Below are 25,955 nucleotides of genomic sequence, written 5' to 3'. Positions count from 1 at the left end.
GAGCCGGAACTTCCGCCTTGCACATGAGCCCTGGGCGGGCACTTTATTGGGGCGTACCTATGGGCGGGACAACTCAGGGGGGCTGTATTAAAGAACGGACGCTTCCGGCGAAGGGCCGCTGTGGCGGGGCTTGTTAGGATCATGGCGGAGAATCACTGCGAGCTGCTGCCGCCGGCTCCGAGCGGCCTCGGGGCGGGGCTGGGGGGCGGCCTGTGCCGCCGCTGCAGCGCTGGGATGGGCGCCCTGGCTCAGCGCCCCGGTGGCGTGTCCAAGTGGGTCCGGCTCAACGTCGGCGGCACCTACTTCCTCACCACCCGGCAGACGCTGTGCCGGGACCCGAAGTCTTTCCTGTACCGCTTGTGCCAGGCGGACCCCGACCTAGATTCGGACAAGGTGAGGGCCTCGCGGGTCAGCAGGGGTCTGGCCGCCCTAGTCGCCACTCGCGACACACACCTCTTCACAATGAGGGCGCCCGGCGGAGCGGGCCGGAGGGAGGATGGCACTCTGGTACCCACCTGCCTCGGCCCTTTGGTTTAACAGTGCCTCTTTCTTCTTTCATGCTCTTCGGTCGAGAAGGACCCAAGCTTTGCTGTGGCCCTACTTTCTTCTCCCCAGATTCTTTTGCCCAGGGTGTGTGACCACCACCGCCCAACTATTTGCTGGCTTTGGAACCTGAGAACCCTTTGCATTCATCTGGTCTTTTCACATTCCAGACGTCTAAATTAACGTAGGCCATGGGGGTTGACACAGTGACTACCCTTTTTCCAGTGATTTGCAGAGTTTGTGCTTTATCCTTCTCATTCATAAGGACAGGCACGGCATCTCTTAGAAGGTACCACCTGAGTAGAAATGTTCAAAGGTGTCAGTTTAATTCTAATAAATGAATTATTTGTATTGAATTCATGTTCGGGGCCAGGTGTCAAAAAATCTTAGGGTTGTGAAAGAGACCAGGTAGAGAATCTTTTTCCATCTCCTTTTCAGACTTCATTTCCCCACCGCCTTTGAAAAGGGTAGGGATTTCCAGCTTAGTTTGTGGTTTGTCTATCTTTAATTTAATTAAACGCTAATACTGTTAATACCTGTGGTAATAGAAAGTATTTCAATTATTATCATTACAAAAGTTGTGTGTCGTACTGCATACTGAAAAATTAGTATTGTGCAGGATTGAAACTTAGGAACAAATCGTTCACTCCCCTTTCCCCCTAGGCAGTTTATTAGCCTTGTACTAACTGAGTTTTCTGGTTCAGCCTACATGATGGTGCTTGATTTTGTGCCTTGCCAGCCTGAAAGTGACTACTCAGGAGGTTTTCCAGAAAGATCGAGCCCATTGCACTTTAAACGGCCTAACAGAGCACCTTCTCAGTGAGGGAGGCCTGGCATTATGACCAGGAAATGAACTCTTGAGTTACTGCAAAATAATCAAGAAGTTAGAGTTTGAGATACTACTATGGTAGTTCTTCATATCCTTCCTCCCAGCTGTTACCATTACTGAGTTGACCAAATCTCTTCACTCTTAGAGGATTGCCTTCTAGAAAATGGCAGAAGTCTGACAGATAGAAATAGGCTTTTGTCAGTGCTGTTTCCTTTTTATAGTGAGGGTGTGTACTTTACGATTGGTTTTTCAAACAGTAGGCATTTATAGTCATTCTTGTTTTTCTACCCAAGCATCCCTGTCTTGTGTATTAAGTCAGATTTTAAGTCAGCCTTGGCCCTTGGCTTCTGGTGTCTTTTTGCTTACTTAGCACTGGAACAAGGTATATAGGGCTGTTTGACTTCAGCATAGTTAAAGTCAAATATATCTCTTCATTTTACTATCTTTTAAGATTACTTTATAAATTATCTTTATTGTGCTGATGAGATGGCACCTGCTGCCAACCAAACCTGAAAACTTGAGTCTCTAGGATCCACAAGGTGGAAGGAAAAAACTGACTCTTAAAAGTTAAACTCTGAGTTCAAGCACTTTGGGAGGCAGAGGCATGACGATATATAAGTTTGAGGCCAGCCTGGTCTACAGAGCGAGTTTCAAGACAGCCAGGTTTACACAGAGAAACGCTGACTCAAAACACAAACAAACAAACAAAACAAAACAGCTGGAGAGCAGCTCAGTGGATGAAAGTACCGGCTGCTCTTCCAGAGACCCAGGGTTCAATATTCAACACCCACATGAAGCAGCTCACCACTCTCTGTAACTCCAGTTTCAAGGGATCTAGCACCCATATAGACATAGGCAAGCAAAACACTAATGCACATAAAATAAAATGAGTCATTAAAATTTCATATACAAAAAAGCCTGGTGTGGTGGTGCACGTCTTTAATCCCAGCACTCAGGAGGCAAAGACAGATGGATCTCTGTGAGTTCCAGGCCAGCCTGGTCTACAGAGTGAGTTCCCACACACAGAGAAACCCTGTCTCAAAAACAAAACAAACAAAAAATTAAAAATAAAGTTGTACACTGACTTCTCAGTACTATTATGGTACTTGTGTGCCCACACACGTAAATAAATGTGTGTGTTTGCCTGTGTGTGTGTGTGTGTCTGTGTGTATGTGTGCGTTTCCTTTATTGCAGTGGAAGATTATCAGAATATATTTTAGTTGTTTTTTCTTTTTAAAGTTTATTATTTAGGAAGTAGAGAGTTGGCCCAGTGGTTAAGAACACTTGCCGCTCTTACAGAGGACCCGGGTTGGATTCCCAGACATTCTCTAAGTGACTTATAACCATCTGTAACTCCAGTTCTAGGGAGTCTGACACTCTCCTTTGACCCCTTTGCACCAGGCATGCGCATCTGAAACACTCATACACATAATGTAAAATAAATCTAAATTTTATTTAAGTAACATTTGATTTCTGAGTTATAAAGCCACAATTCAGATCATAAAAATAAAATAACCCTCAGGCATAATGGAAAGCACCTGCGAGCCCAGCATTTTGGGAGGGAGAAGCAGAAGGATTGGGAGTTTGAGGCTAGTCTAGGCTGCATGTCTCCAGAAAAATACAGTAAGTACAGTCTTGGTCCCAGGGTTGAGAGTGTTTTAGTTGCAGGTTGCTAGAGTAGTTCTAATTCATATTAGCTGTGTTACTGGTGTTACTATAGTGTTCAAATATGAAAATCTATAAATGTTCTGTGTTTGCATTGTGCCCACGCCCCCAACCAGGTTCTGATGAAAGAGTGTCCCAAGCGATTCCACCTTGATAATTAAATCCTAAAGAGGTTAGAAGGGAAGGGGTGGTAACAGGGAAGGGGCCATTAATTACATGATGGAAGATAAACAGGATGTTGATTCACGTGGAAAGCTCTCAAAGCTCTGACCTCATAGTTAAGGTCAAGGAAAGGATACCTGACAAACACTCCTTAGAGTTGAACTTTAACAGGGACCTGGTGGGAGAGTCTTTCTGGCATTTGATTGATGTTTATTGAGTGCTTACCTTTGTAGAATGTGATGCCAAGATGGGTGAGATTTAAGGGAAGAAGTTCCCAAAGGAACTTTGTGGGTTTCATGAGGATGGAAGAGCACCAGAGGCAGACTGTTGTCTGGGTTAGGCCAAGAGTTACTGTGGGGAAACCAGTGTCTGGAAGACACTTTCCAAAGATGTGGACAGATTGCTAGGGGATAGAGAATGCAAACGCATTCAGGGCCTATCGACTCCTCTCAGCTTTCTATCCAGTCCTCTGGGCTGTACCTGTGGCCCGTGTCCTCAAAGCCCAGAGTGAGGACTTACTGCACATACCATGCCTTGTATCCCTAGACCTTTGCCTTATTTCAGGGGCTAGCTTTGAGCTCACTGCTCTGTTCTTTTTCTAGACAGCCTGAGTGAATTCTCACTTCCTCTTGGGACACCCTCCAGCGGGACTATGGCTGGGTTGTGCATTTGAGCATCTGCTGTTCTGTGTCATTTTCTCTCCAGTGTTGTCCTTGGGGACAGGCCAGGTGTGACACTTCTAATCTGTTCATGGGAAGTGCTTTGCAAAGGCTTGGTTTTTGATCCATTTTGGTTATATTTCAGCATCCCATGGTGTGTTGAAAACAGACTTGCTGTTTGTAGCTCAACTGGCCTGTGATTTAGTGTGACAGTGCTTCAGGGGGAAGGGAAACAGCAAATACTGTGTGGTTGGAAGCTGTCCTGAACTACAGAGTTCTGTCTCGGACTAAGGGATGTCTAGAGAAAATGCCACCTGCATATGAACTTCTGCCCTTGGAATAGGGCCACCGTCCCAGCTTTAAGCTTGTAGACATAGTTACACCAGGTGGGTCTTTGGAAAGTGTTTTACTATAGCCAGGTCCCTACAGTCCTTCTATGTATCCACTTTGGGTGCAGTTGGTGCTGGTGAGTTTTAGGGTTAGAAAGATATGAAAGGAATATTATAGACTAAGGGATGGGATGTAGGTGGGGAAACTGTCTTTGAATCAGTGGCTTGGCAAGAGAAGTGGGGATTACTTAGAGTATAAATGGCAACTGTTGTAACTACATCAGAGAAACTAGCCAGCAACATCCCTATGAGCATCCTGGGCACTGGGCAGAATTGCATCGGCCACAGGCTGTGAGTGGCCATCTTAGGCGCACATGGGCTTCTTTGGTGCATAAGGACGTGGCTGTGAGTATTCTTGGCCCTGATAGTGTATCCTGATATTGTGCCCTCACCCTCTTTGCAGTTGGTGCCTGTTCTCACTGTGTCTGGTCGCCTCTGTCAGTGTTTGTTCCTCATTCAGAAGTCCTGAGCAGGCCAGGGGGACTTGTCACCTCATGAGGAGTTGGAGCTTTTTGAGGATCTCAGGGTATCCTCTGAGGTGACAGGGGGTGATTGGCAGGTGCCAACCCATTTTTCTTTCTGTCCACTACTAGTGTAGGTCAGTTGTGCTTGTCCAGCATGGCAGTGTCCAGCTTTGATTTTACACAGGGACCAGAAACTCTGGCTACCAGCCGGCTTTCCCACATCAAGTGTTCTTAGAGCCTGGAGCTATTCATCCCCTACAAGTGGGGGATGGATGCTTTGGCTCTGGACATTCAGGACTGAAGAAAACAATAAGGCCAAGATGTTTGCCAACCAGGCCCTTCTCGGAGTCTGCTCCTGGCCCTAGGGGCAGAGGCTTGGGAGAGGACGGCATGCACTCTTCCCAGGCCTCAGTGCAGCCTCAGTGGCTCCTTTGCAGAGCTGTCTACACTTTGCTTTTTCCGTGATTCTCTCCTCTGCATACCTGGGCTACTAGCCAATGGGGCAGACTGTGTGACTAAATCTAGTGGACTGCTCCTGTTTAGGCGCAAGCTGGCTCTCATTAGGCCTTGCTTAGGGGCAGCTTGCTATGAGAAGGAGCAGAGCACTGTGTTTTCTTATAAGATGCTTGATGTCTTGAGGCTTAGGAAATACAGCTATGGAGCTTTGGTGCAACACTTGGTGCCCATGGAGATGGCTTTGAGGTAGCTCACAAGACATCTCAGAGTGGCTGTGCCCCCAGCATTACCACTGCCCTTGTTCTGGTGGGTTCTTGCTTAGCAGCTGACCTTCACACTTTTTGGCCTAATTTTGCAAATGAGTCCTAGACGGTCAGCTGCTCACTGTGGGCTGATGTTGATTATTCAAGCAGATGAGGAAAGGTAAGTGCTCCCGGGTGCTAGACAGCCTTTAAGGAAGGGAAAGAAGAGAAGGAGAAACTGAAGGCCTGCTCTTTGATCCTAGCAAGAAGGTAAGAGTTCATTGCTCAGCTTGGCGTGGTGGTGCACGTCTTTAATCCCAGCACTTGGGAGGCAGAGGCAGGAGAATCTCTTGAGTTCTAGGCCAGCCTGGTCTACAGAGTGAGTTCCGGGACAGCCAAGGCCACACAGATAAACCCTGTCTCGAAACAAACAAACAAACAAGCAAGAGAGAGAGAGAGAGAGAGACAGAGTTAGTTCAGTGCTCACTTTACCCATGTGGCTGCGTATGAGGAGGATAGAAGCCACCTTGAGCTTGATGGGGTCATAACCTTGGAGGTAGCTGAGGGGACCTCACAGGTGAGCTGTGAGCCTCTGCTTGGCTGTCCTGGCCAGAATGCCTGAACTGCTGACCTGTTAGCCAGAATGGAGAGGCTAGTGCTCAGGGTTTGAAGACTGTGGAGCCACAGAAGGCTTTCCCTTGGGCACACCTGGTCCAGATCCTGGTCATATTTCCTGTTTCTCTTCTCTACTGTCTGGCTGATGATAGCTATAACCTGTTAAATGCACAATCTCACTGGCAGAAAGGAGGCAGTGTGTGGGGAGATTTGTGTGTCTTCTGTACCCGGTATACTTAGGAAGGAAACCACCCAAGGAACCTGGAAGGCAGAGAACCCTTGTGTGACGATGCAGATGTTCACGGCAGTTTATTTACACAGATGGTGGGCTCTTGTGCAGTTGGGAAGTCTCTCCCCATGAAGGCTCCTGTCTAGTAAATTCTTAGGACACTACAGCAGACTCAGCTCAAGGAGCCTGCCCTGGGTGAATTCTAAGCATTCTGGTTCCATAAAAAGCTTCAGAAGTCTCATTTGTGGGGTCCAGTTCACAAATCTCACATCTTGCAGGCTTTACCAGTGTCCCCAATTCTATTTCCCAACTAGGGACAGGAGTAATTAATGTGCAATCCAGGGCAGGGACACATTCCTCAAGTCACGACTCTTGAAATCTTACTGTGATCTCCCCAGGCCACAGTAAGAGTCACAGTGAGCCGTAGCCCTGACGCATCCCTTACCGCAATCTCACTCAGGTCTGCCTTCTGTGCTGTACCCCACCACCCCATCCCAACCCCATTCCCCCCATTCTGGGGTGGGTTTGGTGGTCTGGTGAACTCAGGGCAGCATGGGTTTCATGAGGAGAGTGAGATGAGAACTCAGCCCTCCTTGCCGCAGTGCACTTGGAAAAGCTGGGGGGTGGGGGGCAGCCTGGAAGCAGGAGTCCGCACTTCCCACCTCACTACAAATCTGAGCCTCAGTTTCCCCATTGCAATTGGTGATGTCTAAGACCTCTTCTGGATCAAAGGTATGACAAATATAAATAGATATAAAGCAAATTAAGAAAGTAGAAATAAAGGTTTATATGTGCATATATCATTGGAAAGGGGTAATTTCGGAGTAAAATCTAAGCATTCATCAGTAGGTTGATTATGTGTGTTGGCACATAAAAAATTCAATGCATTTGACTTAGTGGGACAGTTGATGGAGTATTTCTCCAGATTTAGTTCACAACACTCTACTCTTAATTTTAATTCTTCTCTAGTGGCTGCACCTTGAACCTTCCATTGGGATGGGTGCAGGTGCACTGGAGCCTTGAGAGTGAGTCAGGGAACCACTGCAGACCTTCCATGACATTCCACCTGCATCTTCAACTTAGAGGCTTGCCTGAGGCATAGTGACTTCCACCTTTGTCTGCATGCTATTCCAGAATCAAGATGCTGCGTTAGGATCGTGCCCTAAAGGACTACAGCTGGGACTGAGTTCTGACTGGATGACTAATGACCATCCTCTTACTAGGCCTTTCCCCATCAGAGAGACAGGTTTGTTTCTGGAGGTTATCTCTAACTCCTTTAGCAATTAATTTGTGGCGTTAGTCCTCCACATGTGGGAGCATGTTTGATGTGGGCCTAACCTGGCCTTTGCCCATTTGCTCCTTTGGAGAAGATGCTCATAGGCAGCTACTCTGGCACGGCCAGGGGGACCACCTCTGAGGCCTGAAAACTGCCCTGCCTGGCTCAGCGGCCAGTAGCTTAGGCTTGGGGTTCAGCCTCCACATTATGCTCACTCGGTGTCGACTTGGGCATCAGCAACCTGTCTCGCATATGTGGACTGGTGGGTATGTGTGGGAGAGTCGGCTCTCATGTAATGTTCAAGCTAAGTCCTTGATCCCTTTTTTATGCCATATTTCTAGCCAGTGCTGCCATAAGTAGGTCAGACACAGATCCACTGAGAAGTGCCGGAGGGGTTGGTAGAGGCAAATGATTGTGGAGAAAGCAGTCTTAATTCTGGTGCTTTTGTGGAAAAACAAAACCTTCCCACCATACTAATACAGACTGGCTTTTTCCCTAAATCATGTTAGGACTGAAGAGAAGAAGGGAAACAAAGACTCCAGTGACATATCTTGGCTGTTTCCTAGCTACTCTGAGTCTGCTGGGTTTCAGAAGTGGTTTCCTTCCAAGTCTTGTGTGCTCTTAGCATAGCTGATGATGGGGTCCCTGCCTCATTTGACCCAAATTACTGTAGTCATCATCTTGATAGTTTCTTGGGGGCCTGATATGGAGGAGCACACTTTTAATTCTAGCACTCAAGAGACAGAGACAGGTGAATCTCAGTGAGCAAGGTCAGCTAAGGCTATATAATGGGGAGATACCACCTCAAACAATAATAATAATAATAATAATAATAATAATAATGCACACAGACAGTCATCTTCCTGAAGCCTTGTATTTGAATTTGCGTTTCCTGGTCTTCTGTGTCAGACTGGAGGCCCTAAGCTATGTTACCAACACTGGGACAGCAGTGCTGGGGCCGCAGTGCCGGAGACTTACTTGTCAGTCTCCCAACAGCCTTGCAGACATGAATACAGCCTGCAATGCCATGTGTATCATGGTGGAAAGCTGGGGTTTGACCTTGGACTTCGGCCCTTACTGTGGAGTTGAGCTCTCCCACAGACAGCTCCTAGGGAATTTGGTGTGAGTGGTGCTCATACTCCTCTGTCTCTCTTCAGACTCTGGCCTCCGTTGGTCGGTGGCTGTCTAGGCCTGCTTAAAGGAAGTGGCCACCAGAAGAAACTGGCCAGAGAGCTCTGAGATGAGGTGTGGAGGAAATGATCCTCCAATTTCCCTTGATCCCTCTGAGTGTCTAAGTGTGAGCCTAGACTGGAGTTTTAGAGAGACTATGAATATTTTAAAGAGATAAGACTTTTAAAGTTTGAATATTTAAAGACTAGGTCTTTAAAAGTTTGCAATATGTCTTATATTGTGATTTTGGTATTAATGACATCTTGGGGACAGTAAGAAAGGAAAGGTTGAACAGTGATGCGTTTGTGTGTCAAGTTGACAGCTGATCAATTGTATTGGTTAATCTTATTTTTTGATTTAACTTTGTTTTTTCAGTACATGGTTTCTCTGCGTAGCTCAGACTGTCCCTGGAACTCGATAGACTAGCCTGGCCTTGAATTCAGAGAGATCTGCCGGCCTCTGCCTCTTGAGTGCTGCGATTAATAGCATATGCCACCACTGCCTGGCTAAAATGACTTATGTATTTTATTATTTTATGAATGTTTTGTCTACATTATGTATATGCCCCGTGTGTATGCTTGGTGCCCAGAAAGGCCAGAGGGGGCATTAGATCCCTTGGGACTGGGGTTGCATGTGGTTGTGAGCCACTGTGTGTGCTGGGAACCAAGCATGGGTCCTCCACAAGAGCAGCGAATGCTCTTAACCTCTGAGCCATCTCTCCAGCCCCACTGATTAATTTTGTATCAGCTTGTAACAGTCTAAAGTCATTTGGGAAGAGGGAACCTCACTTGAGAAAAATACCCCCACCAGATTGGTCTGTGGGCCAGCCTGTGGTTGGGTTTTTTTATTTTTGTTCCCCCCCTTAACCAATGAATGTTGTGGGAGAGCCCAGTTCACTGGGTAGTACCTCCCCGGGACTGGTGGTTCATGGTGCTATCAAAGGAGGTGAGCAAGCAGTGAAGCAGCACTCTTCTACCGTCTCTGTATCGGCTCTTGCTTCCAGGTTTCTGTCCAGCTTAAGGCTCTTCTCTGACTTCCTTCAGTGATGAGCTGTGGTGTGGGGTTGTAAGCTGAAGGAACCCCCCTTCTCCTCGGGCTGCTTCTGGTTATGGAGATTAACACCTCTGACATAGCACAGTATAGGCCACACTGCCTCACCTTGTGCCACAGCTTTACTTTCCAGCCGGTGACAACTACTGTCTCTAGGACTCTGCCTGACACCTCCCTGTTTCCATTTCCTGCCATTCTCAGCACATGCTCGCTTGCCTGGGTGACCAGGAGGCTTGGTGCTGGGGCTGTCACAAATCACACAGGACTGTGGATATGTTCAGGTTCCTGTTGTTCTTGCCCACCAGCCTGGCTCAGCAAAATTTTTGAATTCCTTTGATCTTGTTTTTCTGGAAGTCTCCACATCTAAAGTGCTTTTTTACTGGATGCAAATAGAGATTCCCATAAAGTACATGGCTTGCCCTTCTTTTGTGGCTGGGTTTAAGGCAAACAGGGCACTGGACTCCAAGCACAGGATACTGGCTACAAGAGTCTGAGGCTGTAAAAAGTTTCCTTAGGCTGCTGTCCCCATGTTGACACTTCTGGAACTTGTAGTTAAGACGTTAGTTGATGGCGGTGAGCCCTCAGCTCTAAGACAGAACCACTGGACAGAGTACAGCGCTCTGCTGTTAGACAGTCACACTGTGGCCAGGACCTCAGGTCAGGTACTCTGAGAGGTGTCATCCTAATTGATCATTTGCCTGAAAGAGGCCCCTGGTCAGATGTGCCCTTCTCTAGGCCAGAAGGGCTTTGGGTTAGAGGGAAGATCTTTCAAAGCATTTGTCAAAAGGCTGCCTCCTATAGGGCATGTTCAGTGAGAGCCAGCCACACCCAGCACATGAGCTGGCCAAGCTCTGCAAGTGAACATGGCTGGGCTGAGGCTCAGTACCACTTCATGGTTTTTAGGCCGAGTGCCAATGCCAGCAAATCCAATGCTAATGGTTCCTCTGATTAATGCCCTGTACCTCATCTTTTAGGGCTGGGGAGGCCTGGGTCACTTTCATATAGTCTTGTGCCACTTATTCTGGAAGCCTCCAGGAGGCTGCTGAGCGAGGCTGCTTAATAGACAGCTTTCTCCTGCTTCTCCCTCTCCTTCCTTCCCCCCTCACTACCTTAGTATTCATGAAGACCTAAGGCTTCTTGTTGCCAGGGGAGACTGGACTCTGAAGCCATGGCCAGCATGACAAGAGAGGCCCCAAGAGTATCCTGTTCAGGATGAGCCCTACCCCACGACCTTGTTTTTTTGACCTACCAGTGGTCTGTCAAGGGGGCATTGTGCTGTGAGTATTCCTGAGCGTGGTGATGTGGGAATGTCACACTACAGGAGGCACTTCCCCATGAACAGAATGGAGAGCTCATTCTTTTTCCTGTAATGTGGGAATGACTGCCACAACCCTGCTGAATCCTGGCCGCCTTCATTTGGCTGTGCTTGGGTGATAGGTGCAGAAGACTGAGAGGCTGGAAGGCACCCTACCCCCACCTCACCCCATGGCTGTAAGGATAAAGGACAGGGGCAGAATGGAGAGCCCTGTGGCAGTATGACCTGTTGTCCTTAGATGAGGGGATGAGGATAAAGTTGGGAGGGCTAGGGAGTAAGGACAATCACATTAGGTGGAACAGGGAATCAGGAAGAGGACTTAGCGTAAGCCACTGGCTCTCATCATCCCTGTCTCCCAGGCCTCGGTGATTTGATGTCAGCCACAGCTCAGGTTTCTTTCTCCCTTTGATCTGAGAAAACCAAGTTTTTATCATTCTGTGCCTGTGGATGTTGGGAAGAACCCTTGAAAACACCAGTTGTTATTGCCCCCAAATATAGAAATGGATGTCTGCGAAGACAGCCTCTGAAGGCTTATTGCTTTGTGGCTGAGACCTCTGTGAGCTCTGCTACCCATGAGCATCCAAGGGGTTCGGGAACCCCACACATGTGCCTAGACTGGCTGGCTGCTTCCACGGGGCAGTGAGTACAACTCTTTCCCGTGGTCTGTATCTACAGGAGCCCTGACAGTGTTCTGGCCAGGGAAGCCACTGTGTTGTACTGATTTATGGAGTCGTTTCCTTTTCCTGGAACTTGGCATGCATGGCCTTGCTGATGGGAAAATGGGTGGTGGCCATGCCTTAGAGACCTTGGAGCCACTGCATCCTTTGGACTCCTGTCTCTGCCTGTCTGAGAAGCAGCTATGAGGCTGCATTGGTGGTAGAAGCCTCACCCTTTAACAGCTTGTGGGGGTCTGCACTACATCCCTGTTGGACCTAGCAGCCCCCACATAAATACAGCCACTCTATGGCAGGTCTGGAATTGGGTGTGACAGAAACTCACTGGCCCACACCCTGGGTGTGGATGTGTCCTTGTAGCTTCTGTGCATCACCCTCTTTGGTAGTCCCCAGTGCTACACCTCCTCTGACCCCAGGCAGGACTGTGGCTCTCATACTGGATGTGTTTCCAGCAGGTCTGCAAGATAGGAAAGATAACCTGAGGCTGAATGTGCCCTGTACTGCAGGAGATGTCCTTCATATGGAGGTAGCTGTGGTGAACAAGTGAGGATGTTAGTCCGCAAGTGGAGCTCCCGCTCTGTCGTCAGGGTCAGCAGGCAGGTGCATGTGGTGTTCTACATATGGCTCAGAGTCACAGACCGCTGACCACAGAGGAAGGATTTCTTTAGAGATTGTACTCACTTGGGAAAGCCTGGAGACCATGGTTCAGCAAGAAATGAAGGTGCCTGTGTGGTCACTTACACATGCCACTGCCCCAGGCTTTACTTGTTGCTATAGGAGGCTTTGGGGCTCAGCATTAGAAGTCCTTTCTCCAGTGGACTGCTGCATGGATTCCCACTCTTTTTTTTTTTTTAAGAATTATTTATTTGGGCTGGAGAGATGGCTCAGCGGTTAAGAGCACTGACTGCTCTTCCTAAGGTCCTGAGTTCAAATCCCAGCATCCACATGGTGGCTCACAACCATCTGTACTGAGATCTGATGCCCTCTTCTGGAGTGTCTAAAGACAGCTACAGTGTACTTACAATAAATAAATAAATAAATAAATCTTAAAAAAAAAAAGAATTATTTATTTTACGTATGTGAGTACACTGTCACTGTCTTCAGACACAACAAAAGAGGGAATCAGATTCTGTTACAGATGATTGTGAGCTACCATGTGGTTGCTGAGAATTGAACTCAGGACCTCTGGAAGAGCAATCAGGGCTCTTAACCGCTGAGCCAGCTCTCCAGCCCTGGACTCCCACTCTTAGATCTCCGCTCCAAGATGCTCTGGAACAAGGAGAGTAGGTTGCCCAGACCTGAGTCTCCAGAGTCTGAGAAGTTGAGCAAGATGTGGTAGTACAAACCTGTAATCCAGGAGGCTGAAACAGGAGGATCACAAGTCCGAAGCCAGCCTAGGTTACATGGCAGTGCCAAAAGCCATCCTGGCCTAGACAGCATAGTGTCTACACAAGAACTGACAGCATTTTGTTCTTTGCAGGATGAAACGGGTGCCTATTTAATCGACAGAGATCCCACCTACTTTGGACCTGTACTGAACTACTTGAGACATGGAAAGCTGGTTATTAACAAAGACCTCGCAGAGGAAGGTAAGCTGCCCATTTTCCACAGGCCCAGGCGCTCTGCACTAGTAGACGTGCTGGTTGGTTACTCGAAGGTGCCTGCGTTGCCGAAGGAGCCAAGAAACTCCTACCATGTCTCTTCGTTCTTTAGGGTCTCATTAGGTACTGTGTGGATTGTTACATGGAGACATTGCTCTGCTCTGGGGTTGTACAAGCCATGCTTGTTGCCTGGCAGCTTTTCATCCGTCATTGCCTGACTCTGCCCTCCCCACCGCTCCCATGTTACCCTGCCATGGGTTACTCTGAGCTGACTTGGTCCAGGGCAGCTTCTCTTTAGGAGTGGGAAAGCTAAAGAAATGCAGACGGCTGTACAGATGAGGAAACCCTAAAGCAGGGCTCTCACAATCTACTTTTAATTTTCTGGGAAGTTTGGGTCCTACGTGTGGAACATTAGATAGCAGGTTGTGGGGAAGCCCTGGAGCCAGGAGTGACTCTGGGCAGGGAGATGCAGTGTCTGTGGCTGAGACACTTGCTGGAGAGTATGGCTTCCACACTGTGCTGGCATCTTCCAGTTCTCAACAGAAAGAGCCAGTAGCACAAACAGGCACCTTCCAAGCTGCAGAAAAAAATGTGTCAGTTATCTCCCAGTATCTGTGGGCTGAGACCCGGTATCCTTCCTCCGTGTGTCACCTGTAGTGACCGTCCGTAAGTATGTCTAGTGAACTGCCTGGCATTTTCAGTCCTATGCTGAGTGCTGAGAACTGAAAGGTCTGTGAGGATGTTAGGTTAAGCCTGACACAAGAACCTCAGGTTAGAGGCAGGGTGTGGGGACTAGGGGCGTACCTGCTTTGGTCTGATCTAGAAGAAGCTCAGGTTAGAGACAGGGTGTGGGGATCAGGGACGTATCTGCTTTGGTCTGATCTAGAAGAAGTCACTTTTTTTAACCTCTATTTCAGGAGTGTTGGAAGAAGCAGAATTTTACAATATCACCTCACTAATAAAACTTGTAAAGGACAAAATTAGAGAACGAGACAGCAAAATATCCCAGGTGAGATGGGTGACTAATCTGCCTGTAGCTTCTGGGCTTGCTGTATAAGCAGGTGTGGCTTCTCTGTGTGTGACCTTGGACCAGAACTGTCCTATCCCCATCCTGGAGCCCCAGGCCTTGCTCCCTTCCTCATCTGCCATGTCTGCCATGAAGGGCCATCAGTGGAGATAGGCAGTTCTGTGGAAGTTGTGTGATGAGTGCACAGAGGAGAAGGAGGCCTGCTGGGGAGAGTGAAGATGCTGGAGAGCAGAGGCTCTGATGGGAGAATATCAAGACCTGATCTGCCAGTGCAAAGGCCCATGGCCAGCACAGCAGAGAGGAGAGCATCGAGGAGCTGGGAAGTAGGTGGCACAGATACTGGGCATCTGTGCAGTCACTGGGAGGAGGTGGGCTTCCCGGGACCTCTGCTGCCCAGCATGTGTGTGTGTTGTGAGTGCTGTGTGAGGTAGGCAGTGCCTCCCCTCTGAGGAAGGTCTCAGCATTGGTCTTATCATCAAGCTAGCTCTGCACTTGAGAGTGGTTATGCCCTCTCACCCAGCTCACAAAGTGAATGCTGGCAACACCCGGGCTTGGTCCACTTAAAGCCCTCCCATTGTCTCCCCAGGCACTTTCCCACTGCACACCTTTAGACCGGGTCTCTCTGGCTCACTGATGGCTGGGAGTGGAGCATATGCATGTCTGACCAAGCTTTGCCTTAGTAGCAAAGGCTCCTCATTATCAGGGCCTTAGAAAGGTTCTAAGATTCCCAATCCCCCTCAACTGGCCTCTTCTTTCCCCTTTATCCCAGTCCCACTCAGAACCGTGTGATCTGGACTACTTCAGTCTCTATCGACATTGTGGAGGTAAAAGAGCCTCCTGGCAGGGCTGGGCCTCACAGGTGACAGCCATTGTCACTCGATGCACTTGGGTGACAGCAAAACCAGTGTTTGCCACTAGCATGAAGCCCCACCTGAGCAGCAGCTCCTGGGACCCTTACTTGTACTGTACATATTGGTAGCCCTGGAAGAGCAGACTTGTCTCTTGGCTGACTCTCATCCCACATTCAAGACCAAAGTCTATCCGGAATTGCCCAGGAAATCCCTGTTGGGCAGGGAAGATTAAGCAAAGATTGTGTCGCCCTGCATGGAACATACAAATGTTTTCTGTATATTCATATCTAGCCACAGGCGCTCTGAGGATTTCAGGAACATGACTCATTTTATTTTGGAATTTAGAAGTAGAAATATTTTTGAAGGGGAATGAGAAAGCTACAGTAGCAGCTGTTGAGGCTGTAGGTTGGCTGTGTGGATGTGTAAGGTTGCCTGAACACTGCCCTGTGATGGTATAAAGCTAAGAGTGCTTGGGGCATGGTGGAGCCTGATCTCATGGTGCATTTGTCCTTATAGATGCCAGTGAAGCATGTGTACCGTGTGCTGCAGTGCCAGGAGGAGGAGCTCACACAGATGGTATCCACAATGTCAGACGGCTGGAAGTTTGAGCAGGTGATAGTGGGGGCTCATGGGAATCTTCAGGTCCCAGGGACCATTACCTAGTCCCTTCCTTTCCAACTCTGTGGTGGTTTTCTAATGCCAACTCTTCCACTGAGGATGCTGTGTGTCATGTCCAGCACTGTGTGTGGAGCTTCCAGTCTACACACACATCAGGTGCTGCCATGTCTCTGTCCTCCTGGGGGCCTGGGCGGGTCTTATGGGCTGAGTATGCATGTGTCTTGTGCCCAGACCCTATCAGAATCACATTAGAGACTTGGGCAGGAGCCTACCCATCATGTCCCTGGCATGTGGTCCAAGAAAGGCTGTGCTCCGGAAAGCAGCTGTCACCCTTCTAGATCTGTGAACTGGGTCGCCTCATTTGGAGCCAAGTACCATTTGCTCTGTTGTCTTGTGACTTCTGGCTGGAAGAGAGTCTCCTCCCATAACCAACTTCAAGACTTTGTCCTTAGAAGATCCTAGACCCAGAGCACAAGCGCTGCTCTTTCCCCTCGATTGTGACCTTTGTGCAGTCACCATGGTTGGACCTCTGCGCTATCTTTCTGAGTCACGCTGCTAGTAATCTAGCTACACTCTACTTCCTCACGTGGGGCTAGCGCTGAGTTGACGAACTTTCAGGGGTCCAGGATGAAACTCAGTCCATCTGAGATGGCCAGTCCAACCATGGATCACCTAGAGGTCAGTGATTAGGTCAAACTAGAGCTGCCCGGTGGGGATACAGAGTCTATGGGGGACCTCACACCACTACCTGATCCAGGTCAGCCTCACCTGGTGGGGTCCACCCCTTCCAACCACTTTGTCCCCATTGCTGTCCCCAGCCCTGGGGCTATTAGTTACCCATGTGGTAGATTTCGCTCCTGTCCTCTGTTTCTGATGTATAGACACATGAGCAGAGACTGCAGTGGCGAGTGACCTTTGAGCCACTCCTGCTTCCTCACTGTGCTGTTGGTATCCTTGCTATGGCCTCGGTGGTTTCCCTTGAGTTATTTTGTGTTTAAAAGAACAAAAGTGCTTGATGTCTGTGTTGACCTTTTTCTTGGACTCATGACTGGAGTGATGAACATGGTCCTGGCCCAGGTAACATACATGGTGACCTAGAGGCTTATGAGGCGTGTTAGAACATGCGCGGCCGTATAGAAGTGCAAGATCAGGCACTCAGTGCTCCAGGCTTTTAATGCTGTTGGCCTGTGTTCCCAGCACAGCCCTGGGGGTGTAGTGCCCAGGTGGGCACTAGACTTAGCTTGCAGAGGTCCTACTTACCCAAGGAGGGCTGCTGGCTGCTATCAGATACAGGGACAGCCAGCAATAGGTTCTCAAGTGGTGTTTGTACATGAACTCTGGCCTCAGCTCTCCCTCCCCTACCTTAACCTGTGTACTGCTCCCCTCCTGCCCGCCCAGGGTAATCTGTCATCATCCCTAGGGCCCAGCCAGGAGCATCGAGAGATGCTCAGTATCTGCAGAGAGCCTGTCCCAGCATGTTGTGCAATTACGTTGGGGTGCAGGTGTGGGCTCCTACAGTACAGTGCACTGGGGGTTTGCTTCCTGCTAGTTCTATGGAAAAACCTTCTGGCTAAAGCTAGCTCTCATTTCCCTGAGCTTCCACAATTTGTGCCATGTTCTTACTCCTGAGAGCCAGGTACACCTGAGCCACTGCACATTGTCACAGGCTGTATCTTCCTTCCAGCTGGTCAGCATTGGCTCCTCTTACAACTATGGAAATGAAGACCAGGCTGAGTTCCTCTGTGTGGTTTCCAAGGAGCTGCACAACACTCCATACGGCACAACCAGTGAGCCAAGCGAGAAAGCCAAGGTGAGTGAGCTCCATAGGACTGGGCCTACTGGTCCTTGGGGCAGGCACTGGGGCTAGCTTTTCTCTTCATTTTGCTTCACTGATTTTTGTTGTTCCCTTTAAACTCTTAGTTGTGAGGTCTTTCCATAGCTAAACATCTTCACATGAAGCCACCTGTTGTGTCAGGACAGAGGCACCTTTCTAGCATGCGTTTCCATAGCCACAGGACAGAATCACTCCTGGAAGTGTCTGAGCATCCATACCAGGTCTGTCACTGTGGCTGCTTTCTCTGGAAACAGCCTTAGATGTCAAGGGAAGTCTTGGGACAAAAGTTGAGGGCAGCTCCTCAGCACAGCAACTGCCTCGGCTGCACACCAGTGTTCCTTCACACTTGCTTTAGTGTGTGAAAGGGATTGTCCTTCAGTCCCACCCTCCTGAAGAGAGCAGTGTTAGCCAAGGGGACAATGCAACCTGCCTCATCTACTTTTAGATTACTCTCAAGTAACCAGTTTTGGTGACCTTTCCCCTGAATGCCTTCTAGCTTGGCCCCCAACAGCTGCACGTGTCCCACAGTGTACATTGTTGGGCTGGACTGGATGATTCCTGGGCCTTGGGGTCATTTGGTGGCAGCTTGTAGAGCCTTGTAGAGCTCAGGGGGTCCTGGGGGTCTAAGGGCCTTGAGTAGGCTGAATCCAAGGTCGCAGTGACCATGGTAAGGCCCGGGGCTTGCCAGTGGGCTTTGTGAGTTTGAGAAAGAATAGGCCAGACATGGTGAGCTTTACCCAGAGACATGATGGCAACTTGACCCTTAGTTAGTGGCCCCATAGATGGCTTCTGTCTCTCTAGAGCTTTCCATTTAGCCCTTCCTGAGCTTTAGGGTGAGGACTTAAGAAACGGGGGTGCAGGGGTGGGGGGCACAGAGTTCCCCAGAGGATCTCCAGGAAACCATACTAGTTGGATCTCAGCAGTGTTCCCACATTAGCCCACATTGTAATGTGACAGGTATCTTTGCCACTGGCTGATACAGTACACCTTTAGAACCTCCTGAGTTCCTGTCCTTAGCCTCTGTGTGACCATGAGAGGTGAAAAGGGTTGAAGAGGGACAGCCGCTCCTCCACTGCTGCCCCAGCACAGCATGTCATGACATGTGCAAGTTTCAGGCTCAGCAGCAGGTTTGGGGGGCAGAGCATCAGTACCCGGCCTAGGACAAATTTCCCGTGTCTTAGATCAAGCAGGCATGCCTACCTTCTAGAGCCTCTGAACTAATTATAGAAGGACATTCCTGTCTGTGAGCAGTGCCAGGACTCTTTCATATATATATATATATATATTTTTTTTTTTAAGATTTTTAAAAAGATTTTATTTATTTATTTATTTATTATATGTAAGTACACTGTCGCTGTCTTCAGACACTCCAGAAGAGGGAGTCAGATTTCATTATGGATGGTTGTGAGCCACCATGTGGTTGCTGGGATTTGAACTCTGGACCTTTGGAAGAGCTGTCGGGTGCTCTTACCCACTGAGCCATCTTACCAGCCCCATATATTTATTTTTAAAGCTTTTTTTTTCCCTAAATTTACAGCTTTCATAATGAAACTCAGCAGAGCCCACCTTTCTCTGTCAGACCTCATCCCCCATGGCTTTACAGCTGCCAAGAGGACAAGCTCTGGACTGTGAGAAGGCTTTGGGCATGGCCCCAAGTCTCTTTCCCTATTTTTCACTTCAAAAGTATGTGGCTCTGAAATAGAGCAATAATAGAGTTTCCAAATGTGCTTGACAGCAGTAGATTCCGGGGCCCAAAAGCTGTGGGACCCCTAGAGCCAGATGGAGAGGAAAGGAGCTTGGGAGCACGCGCACACTGGGCCATCCTTCTGAGAACACTGGATTCCTTTGAGATATAGGTCCTCTATGGTCAGCAGCTACCATGTTCATACTGAACCCAGTCCATAGATGTCCCCTGAGCATGTACTGCCACAGTCTTTTCTGTTTCAAGTGAGAATGGTAGGAATAAGGGCTGTTAGGGCTGTGGGGCTGTAGCTTGTGTGAGGAGTCAAGAAGATTGTGAGTATGAGGGCCAGGGCCCAGGCAAGCGAGTACCTTGCCTCTAGTGTCAGCTGTAAGTGGGAAGCCTTCCTTAGCCTCTCGGACCTGCGATCTACCCCCCATCCCCGCCCCACCCCTGACTCAGAATGCAACAAGAGCCCTTAGGTCTCCGAGAAGTACAGAGGGAGGCCTCTGTGTAATCAAGTATAATCCTTCTCCTGTGTCACACAGAGTACCTCCATGTAAGGGAACCTCTCAGGATCCTTGGGCCCAGTGTGACTCTGGAGCCCCTCCTTCAGGCATGATTTATCGATGGGCTGATTGACATCTGCCCGCATGGCTGGTCCATGTCAGCCCCTTTGACCAAGGTCCCACCCCTGTCGTGCAGGGGCTTTTGATGGAGCCAGATCCACAACAAAGGCCCCCTCAGGCAGGTCTCAGCTCAGTTCAGCCAAACCCAGGATTCCTCAAGGTTTCCCCTGGGTGATATACTGGTTAGTCCTCCTGCAGGCCTGCACTGCTTAGGCTGGGCTGACAGCTGTCTTCTTCCTTACTTCCTGCCTTCACACCAGAGTGACCAAGAGGAGCTGAGGCACCAAGGCAGTGACTCAGATTAAGCATAAATGTCACGGTGAGCTCTGCAGCCCTTTAAGTAGGCCTAGCACCATAGTCTCCTTCCCATATGACCCTGGTGACTTTTGCCTGCGTCCCTCCTCTGTGCTTCTATATGTCCTGTAGTTGGCAGAAACTGATAGCTGTACCTATGGATCTGCAATAGATCCCGTGGGAGGGACGAGGGTGGAGAGTGTTGCTGAATGCTGGTGCTGCTGGGTGCATAGTGTCCCTCCATGGATGCCATGGGCAAGATGGCGGCTTTGGGTCATGTGAGGCTGAGGGTGTGGGCACAGGAGAGTCCTGGGGCTGAGCAGTGAGTTGAGTGATCACTCAGTTCTTCCTGCAGCCTCTGGGTGGCCTTTTTGTTAGTCACGAGATCATAGGCTCACATAATTTGCTGAGCCTTGGCACACACAACAAACATCAAAACCCATGGGGTTTTGTTCTCATCTCAGGGACTCAGGTTTGCACCCATCTCCACTAGGATTAGACAGGGTCTCACCCCCCTCCCCTCCCCCAATCCCACATCCTCCTCCACAAAGGCCCTCTCAGCCTGTTCTTACAATCTACTTCTTAGGCCGGGCATGTTGGCACACACCTTTAATCCCAGCACTTGGGAGGCAGAGGCAGGTGGATTTCTGAGTTCGAGGCCAGCCTGGTCTATAGAGTGAGTTCCAGGACAGCCAGGACTATACAGAGAAACCCTTTCTCAAAAAAACCAAAAACAAAAAACAAAAAAAAAACCCCAATCTACTTCTTGAAGTCCAGATCTATGCTAGAACTTGGAGTGGCTACCTGTTGGTTCCTGTGCAGGGGCCCTGGCCAGTGGGTCGGTGGGGGTAAGACGATCCTGAGGAGCATGAGCATTGCCTGAGAGGAACATTGACAATGGAACACTTGCTGCTGCCCTCAACATCTCAGTGCACAGGGAGTGTGGGGAGACACCTGGCCATCCAGACTCTGGGCTGGCATCTTAGAAGCAAGGAGTATCCAGGGAGGAACTAAGTATGGAGACTAAGTATGTCTTTTTCCATTTGAGACATTGTTTCACTATGTGTAGCTCTAGCTGGCCTGGAACTTGCTATGGAGACAAGGCTGGTCTTGACCAAGATCTGCCTGCCTCTGCCTCCTAAGTTCTGGGATAAAAGGCATGGACCATCATACCTGCCTTCTAGAGTTCTACTTTTTTTTTTTTTTTTATTTATTATATGTAAGTACACTGTAGTTGTCTTCAGATACACCAGAAGAGGGCATCAGATCTCATTACAGGTGGTTGTGAGCCACCATGTGGTTGCTGGGATTTGAACTTCGGACCTTCGGAAGAGCAGTCGGGTGCTCTTACCCACTGAGCCATCTCACCAGCCCCTAGAGTTCTACTTTTAAGTCGTTGTGTAAGTTTATATATAGCAGCTTCAGCCATTGTCTCTTGACACTCAACGTATTTAAAATCTAGCCCTTTAACAGTTCACCATGAAGCAGTCATAGGGATATACACCTGTAATCCCAATACTGAAAGGCTAAGACAAGAAGACTCTGAGTACAAGACCAGCCTAAGCTACGTAGTGAAATCCTTTCCAAAAACAAAAACCAAAACAGGACCAGTAGAATGGCTAGTGGGTAGTCTTGCAGTCCTGATGACCCAACTGGGACTTCCCAGAACCCATGTAAGTGTGGAACCAGTTCCTGAAGGTTGTTATCTGACCTCCACACACTGTGACATGTGTACATAGGTTACATTAATAATTATAGCAATAATAACAACAACAATAATATAGTTAAGAGAGCAAGGTATGAGACACACTTTTAATCCTAGTACTTGGAGGCAGAGGCAAGTAGATCTATGTAAGTTGCAGGCGAGCCAGGGCTTCACAGTGAGACCCTGTCTATAAATAAATACATTTAAAAGGTAGAAGGAGACATGAAGTTTAAGAGATAGGGTCTGGCTTTATTGCCTACGCTGATTGGTCCCAAACCCCTAAAGCCACTAATCTTCCTGTGGTAGCCTCCTCAGTAGCTGGCTCTAGGTGTGTCTCATCACACCTGGCTGACAGGATATATAATGTAAGCCATACTGAGAGACATTTCCTGTCCCCTTCACTTTTCCGTGTCTGAAGTCAGGGGCATGGTTTATGCGTCAGCCCCTCAGTTCTAACATTCCTCTGGAGGGGCCTGCAGCCGCCTGGGGAGGAGACTCTCGACTGCCACCTGCCTTGGGTGTGAGCTGTGACAGGCACCCAACCTAAAGCATGGTGGGACTGACTGACGCTCAAGGGAGCCATAACTGCCATCAGGTTGGCTGGAGAAGAAGGTCACCAGGAGGTGCCATGCTTGAGACTCGTTCAGAGTCCCCTGGAGAGAGGGCAGGCGTCTTCTCGAGCCCCAGACTTCCTAAGAGTCTTCACAGAATGTGCTCTGCTCACTCTAGCTCTGAAGTTCTGGGCTTGTGGGAAGGACATGGTGGTACCCACGAGGCAGACCTGGAGCAGGCCCCAGCTCCCAGAGATCATGGATGAAGCTGTCTGCCTCCATGTGGAGACAGAAAGGCAGGAGGTAGTCCTGCACTGTCCATGGCAGACGGTGCTGCAGACCACCAGCATGTGGGTCGGTGGTCTGCTGTCACAGGCAGGATTCGTACTTCTGTTTCCGTTACCACTTCTGCCAATGTACACCCTCACCCGCGTTTATTCTCCTTGGCTCAGGGTTAGTGGTAGCCAAGGTCTTGGCTGTTCAGTAAGAGGGTGACACCTAGAGTTACTACCTCCGTGTGTCCTGGAGAATTGAGAAATTACCCATCGTGTGGAGCTTGCCATTTTCTGACGAGGGAACAACACTCTTTCACAGACCTGAGAAGTTCCTTGAGGTGCTAGAGTGGCGGTTTCCGCCTCCCTCCCACAACTCTTAGTGGAGCTGTCCTGGGGGCAGACATGGTTTTTAGGGTGTTGGGGGGTATGCAGGGGCAGCTTGAGAGAACATGCTCTTCTCTTGAGTTCTGGCACATAGCCTGCCAGAGCCAGATCTCCCTACTGCCCAGAAAAGTAAGGTTGCTCACAGTTCTGACAGCTGCTATGGCGTGGCTACCTGTGGGGTTCCCTCAGCTCTGAAGCGTCCTGCCTGGAGTCCTATCCTATCCCAGCCCTAGAGGCTTCTCGATGCTCATTTTATAGGTTTTGACTTAGTAGCATATCCCCAGCCCCAGCCCCCAGCCCCCAGCCCCCAGCCCCCAGCCCCAGCCTGGTTTAAAGAGGCCGCCAGGAACTTCATCCAGCCTGGTAGATTACAGCTGACCACAGTATAGTAGTTAAGGAGGCCAGGACAGTTTTCCAGCCAGAGTGGGAGCAAAGGGTGAGGAGGCAGCAGTGCCACAGGTTAGCAGACTGAATACAGAAGGCATCCACAGCATGGCATTGCTTGGGAAGGCTTTCTGAGCTCAGCAGAAGTGCAGACCTATTTCTCATTAACAGATGGGTTGTTAGTGTTGATCTGGTGGGACCTAAAGGCTCATGTCAGCTTGCTGAGGTCCTGGCCTACAGATAAGGACTCCCTCTGAACTCTGTGCCAAACAAGTCTGGGCTCTCCTTCCTTTTTTTTTTTTTTTTTTTTTTTGTTTTTGTTTGTTTTTTTGGTTTTGGTTTTTCGAGACAGGGTTTCTCTGTGTAGCCCTGGCTGTCCTGGAACTCACTTTGTAGACCAGGCTGGCCTCAAACTCAGAAATCCGCCTGCCTTTGCCTCCCAAGTGCTAGGATTAAAGGCGTGCGCCACCATGCCCAGCTGGGCTCTGCTTTCTAAACAGGGCACTTGGTCAAAGCCTACATGCTCACTCACTCTACATTTGATATTTTTCAGATTTTGCAAGAACGGGGCTCAAGGATGTGAGGAATGCTGAGAGTTGAAGAAATGATTTTCTTTTCCCCAAGATAAAGTGAACCGCCATGTGCAAAAAGCATGGCTGTGAGAAGAAACCTGCTTTTGATCATTTCTCTAGAGGTCTGGGTGTGGATCCTTTTTTGCCTCAGATGTGGGTGGCGAGAGACAGCCCAGCTGTCAGGCCAGTCGTCCCCACCCGGAGCAGCTAGGGCTGGGTTGGCAGTCTCTGGTCTCACTATTCTTTCTGAGTGCTACGTGGGACTGAGGCAGGATGCTGCTAACCAGCCCGTGCATTCCTGAAGATGATTTGAAGGACAGGGTCCTTGGTGCTACACACAGTCTGCAACAAGCAGCCTGGACCTTGCCAGGAGGGAGGGGCAGCCGCCGCAACTCCTGTCCAGTGCACTGTGGCTTTGGGGGTGGGTGCCTGCTCATCACTGACTGAGCACCAGGCGCACATCCTTGAGTCAGGGAGGCTGCTCTGCCTCCAGGCATGATTGGTTGATTTCTCTCGACCTCAGCTGAGGCTCCTGACAAAGGTGGCCTCCACGTTATCACTACTTCTGGGCACCACCCCTGGACATTACTCCTTCAGAGCCAGGCTCTTGTTCTGGCCTGTCAGCTTGGCCCAGGATCATCAAGGCTTCTTAATTTGTATTTTCCAGGCAAGAGGACTTTGTATCCCTTTTTTAAAGTGTGGATAGACCACCCGGTGTTTATACTCTTTAGAAATGCCTAAAAGTGTTGCTACATTTTGGATTGATCTGTTAAATCATTTATGCTCCCATAAATAGAGGTTTTGCCTCATATGTCTCGCCTGTGGGCTCATGGGGGAGCTGGCGCCTACCAGTGCCTTTGTTGTGCCTGGGATAGAGGCTGGGGTGGGAGGCCTGTCCACCTGGCTTCTGGAACTGACACTCCAGGTCATGTTAAGCATTCAGGATGTTTACAGTGCAAACATGTCTCCTTCTCACTGGCTCTCATTTCCTTGTATAACTATGCAGTTCTTCTCTCGTATTTCTGGAGTGTTTGGGACTTTGCACAATTTGCATGGGCTCTGTTCATCTGATACGACATTGGAGCTGCTAAGGTTCCTGCAGAGGCTGCGCCTGCTGGCTTGAAACAGACCTTCTCAGCTGGTTAGGGGATTGTAGCAGGCCACAAACTTGGCTCAAGCAAGCAAGCTCTGTGCTTCTTGACCTTCCCAAGGGAGCTGTGCAAACTGACCACTATGGCTGCCCATGTGCAGGCCAGGGCCTCTGACACTGCTTGTTTCAAATGCTTCCGGAAACTTCTTGCCTAGACCCTCTTCCTTCTCCTCTGCCAGTAACTGATTAGTCAAGTTCTCCAGCATCTAGGACCGACCTCCTCCTTTCCTAAGGTCTGTTGTATGTTGTTAAGGTGTGGCTTAATCACTCTGGGGCAGTAGCTCTGCTGTTGGCCATGGGGATGCTCTGGGGAGTGGCTGGACACTCAGCATTGCTTCATTTATGACTTTGACAATAGATAGGCTTCTGGGGGTTTTTGTTTCTGTTTTTTTAATTTAATGATATTAAAACTTAATTCACTAAAATCCTAAGGGGATATTTATACTTTTATACTTTTTTAGGTATCCATATTTTATCAGCTTACCGTTTAATGCCTAAGTTTCCCCTGGAAATAGTAAATAAAATTGTGTATTTATGACTGTGTTCAGCAACTGTGAATATCTTGAAGTGTGTGGAGAAGTGTTGTCAATCCGGAAGTGTGTCCTGGTAGACCAGGATGGTGTGCTCCTGCTTCTAGAGCAAAGCCTCTTCCAGGTTCCCA

General features: G+C 49.1%; 1 protein-coding gene across 1 annotated transcript; it reads left to right on the top strand.

Moving 5' to 3' along the window:
* Positions 1-84: 84 nt before the first annotated feature.
* On the top strand, positions 85-25,850 carry Kctd5 (potassium channel tetramerisation domain containing 5). The gene is made up of 6 exons (NM_027008.2): positions 85-393; positions 13,219-13,327; positions 14,257-14,348; positions 15,734-15,829; positions 17,520-17,645; positions 24,126-25,850. Exons 1-6 carry the CDS (start codon positions 142-144, stop codon positions 24,153-24,155), a joined length of 705 nt encoding a protein of 234 aa, NP_081284.2. The 5' UTR covers positions 85-141; the 3' UTR covers positions 24,156-25,850.
* The last annotated feature ends 105 nt before the right edge of the window (positions 25,851-25,955 follow it).

This window comes from Mus musculus, chromosome 17, assembly GCF_000001635.26.
Source record: "Mus musculus strain C57BL/6J chromosome 17, GRCm38.p6 C57BL/6J".
In the NCBI taxonomy this organism is placed as follows: Eukaryota; Metazoa; Chordata; class Mammalia; order Rodentia; family Muridae; genus Mus; species Mus musculus.
The sequence above is the reverse complement of the archived record's forward strand: the minus strand, read 5'-3'. Positions and strand labels throughout refer to the sequence as shown.

Coding starts and splice junctions, on each gene's coding strand:
- Kctd5 (NM_027008.2), top strand. CDS start 142: ATGGCGGAGAATCACTGCGAGCTGCTGCCGCCGGCTCCGAGCGGCCTC. Junction 394..13,218: donor CCGACCTAGATTCGGACAAG/GTGAGGGCCTCG, acceptor TGTTCTTTGCAG/GATGAAACGGGTGCCTATTT. Junction 13,328..14,256: donor CAAAGACCTCGCAGAGGAAG/GTAAGCTGCCCA, acceptor CCTCTATTTCAG/GAGTGTTGGAAGAAGCAGAA.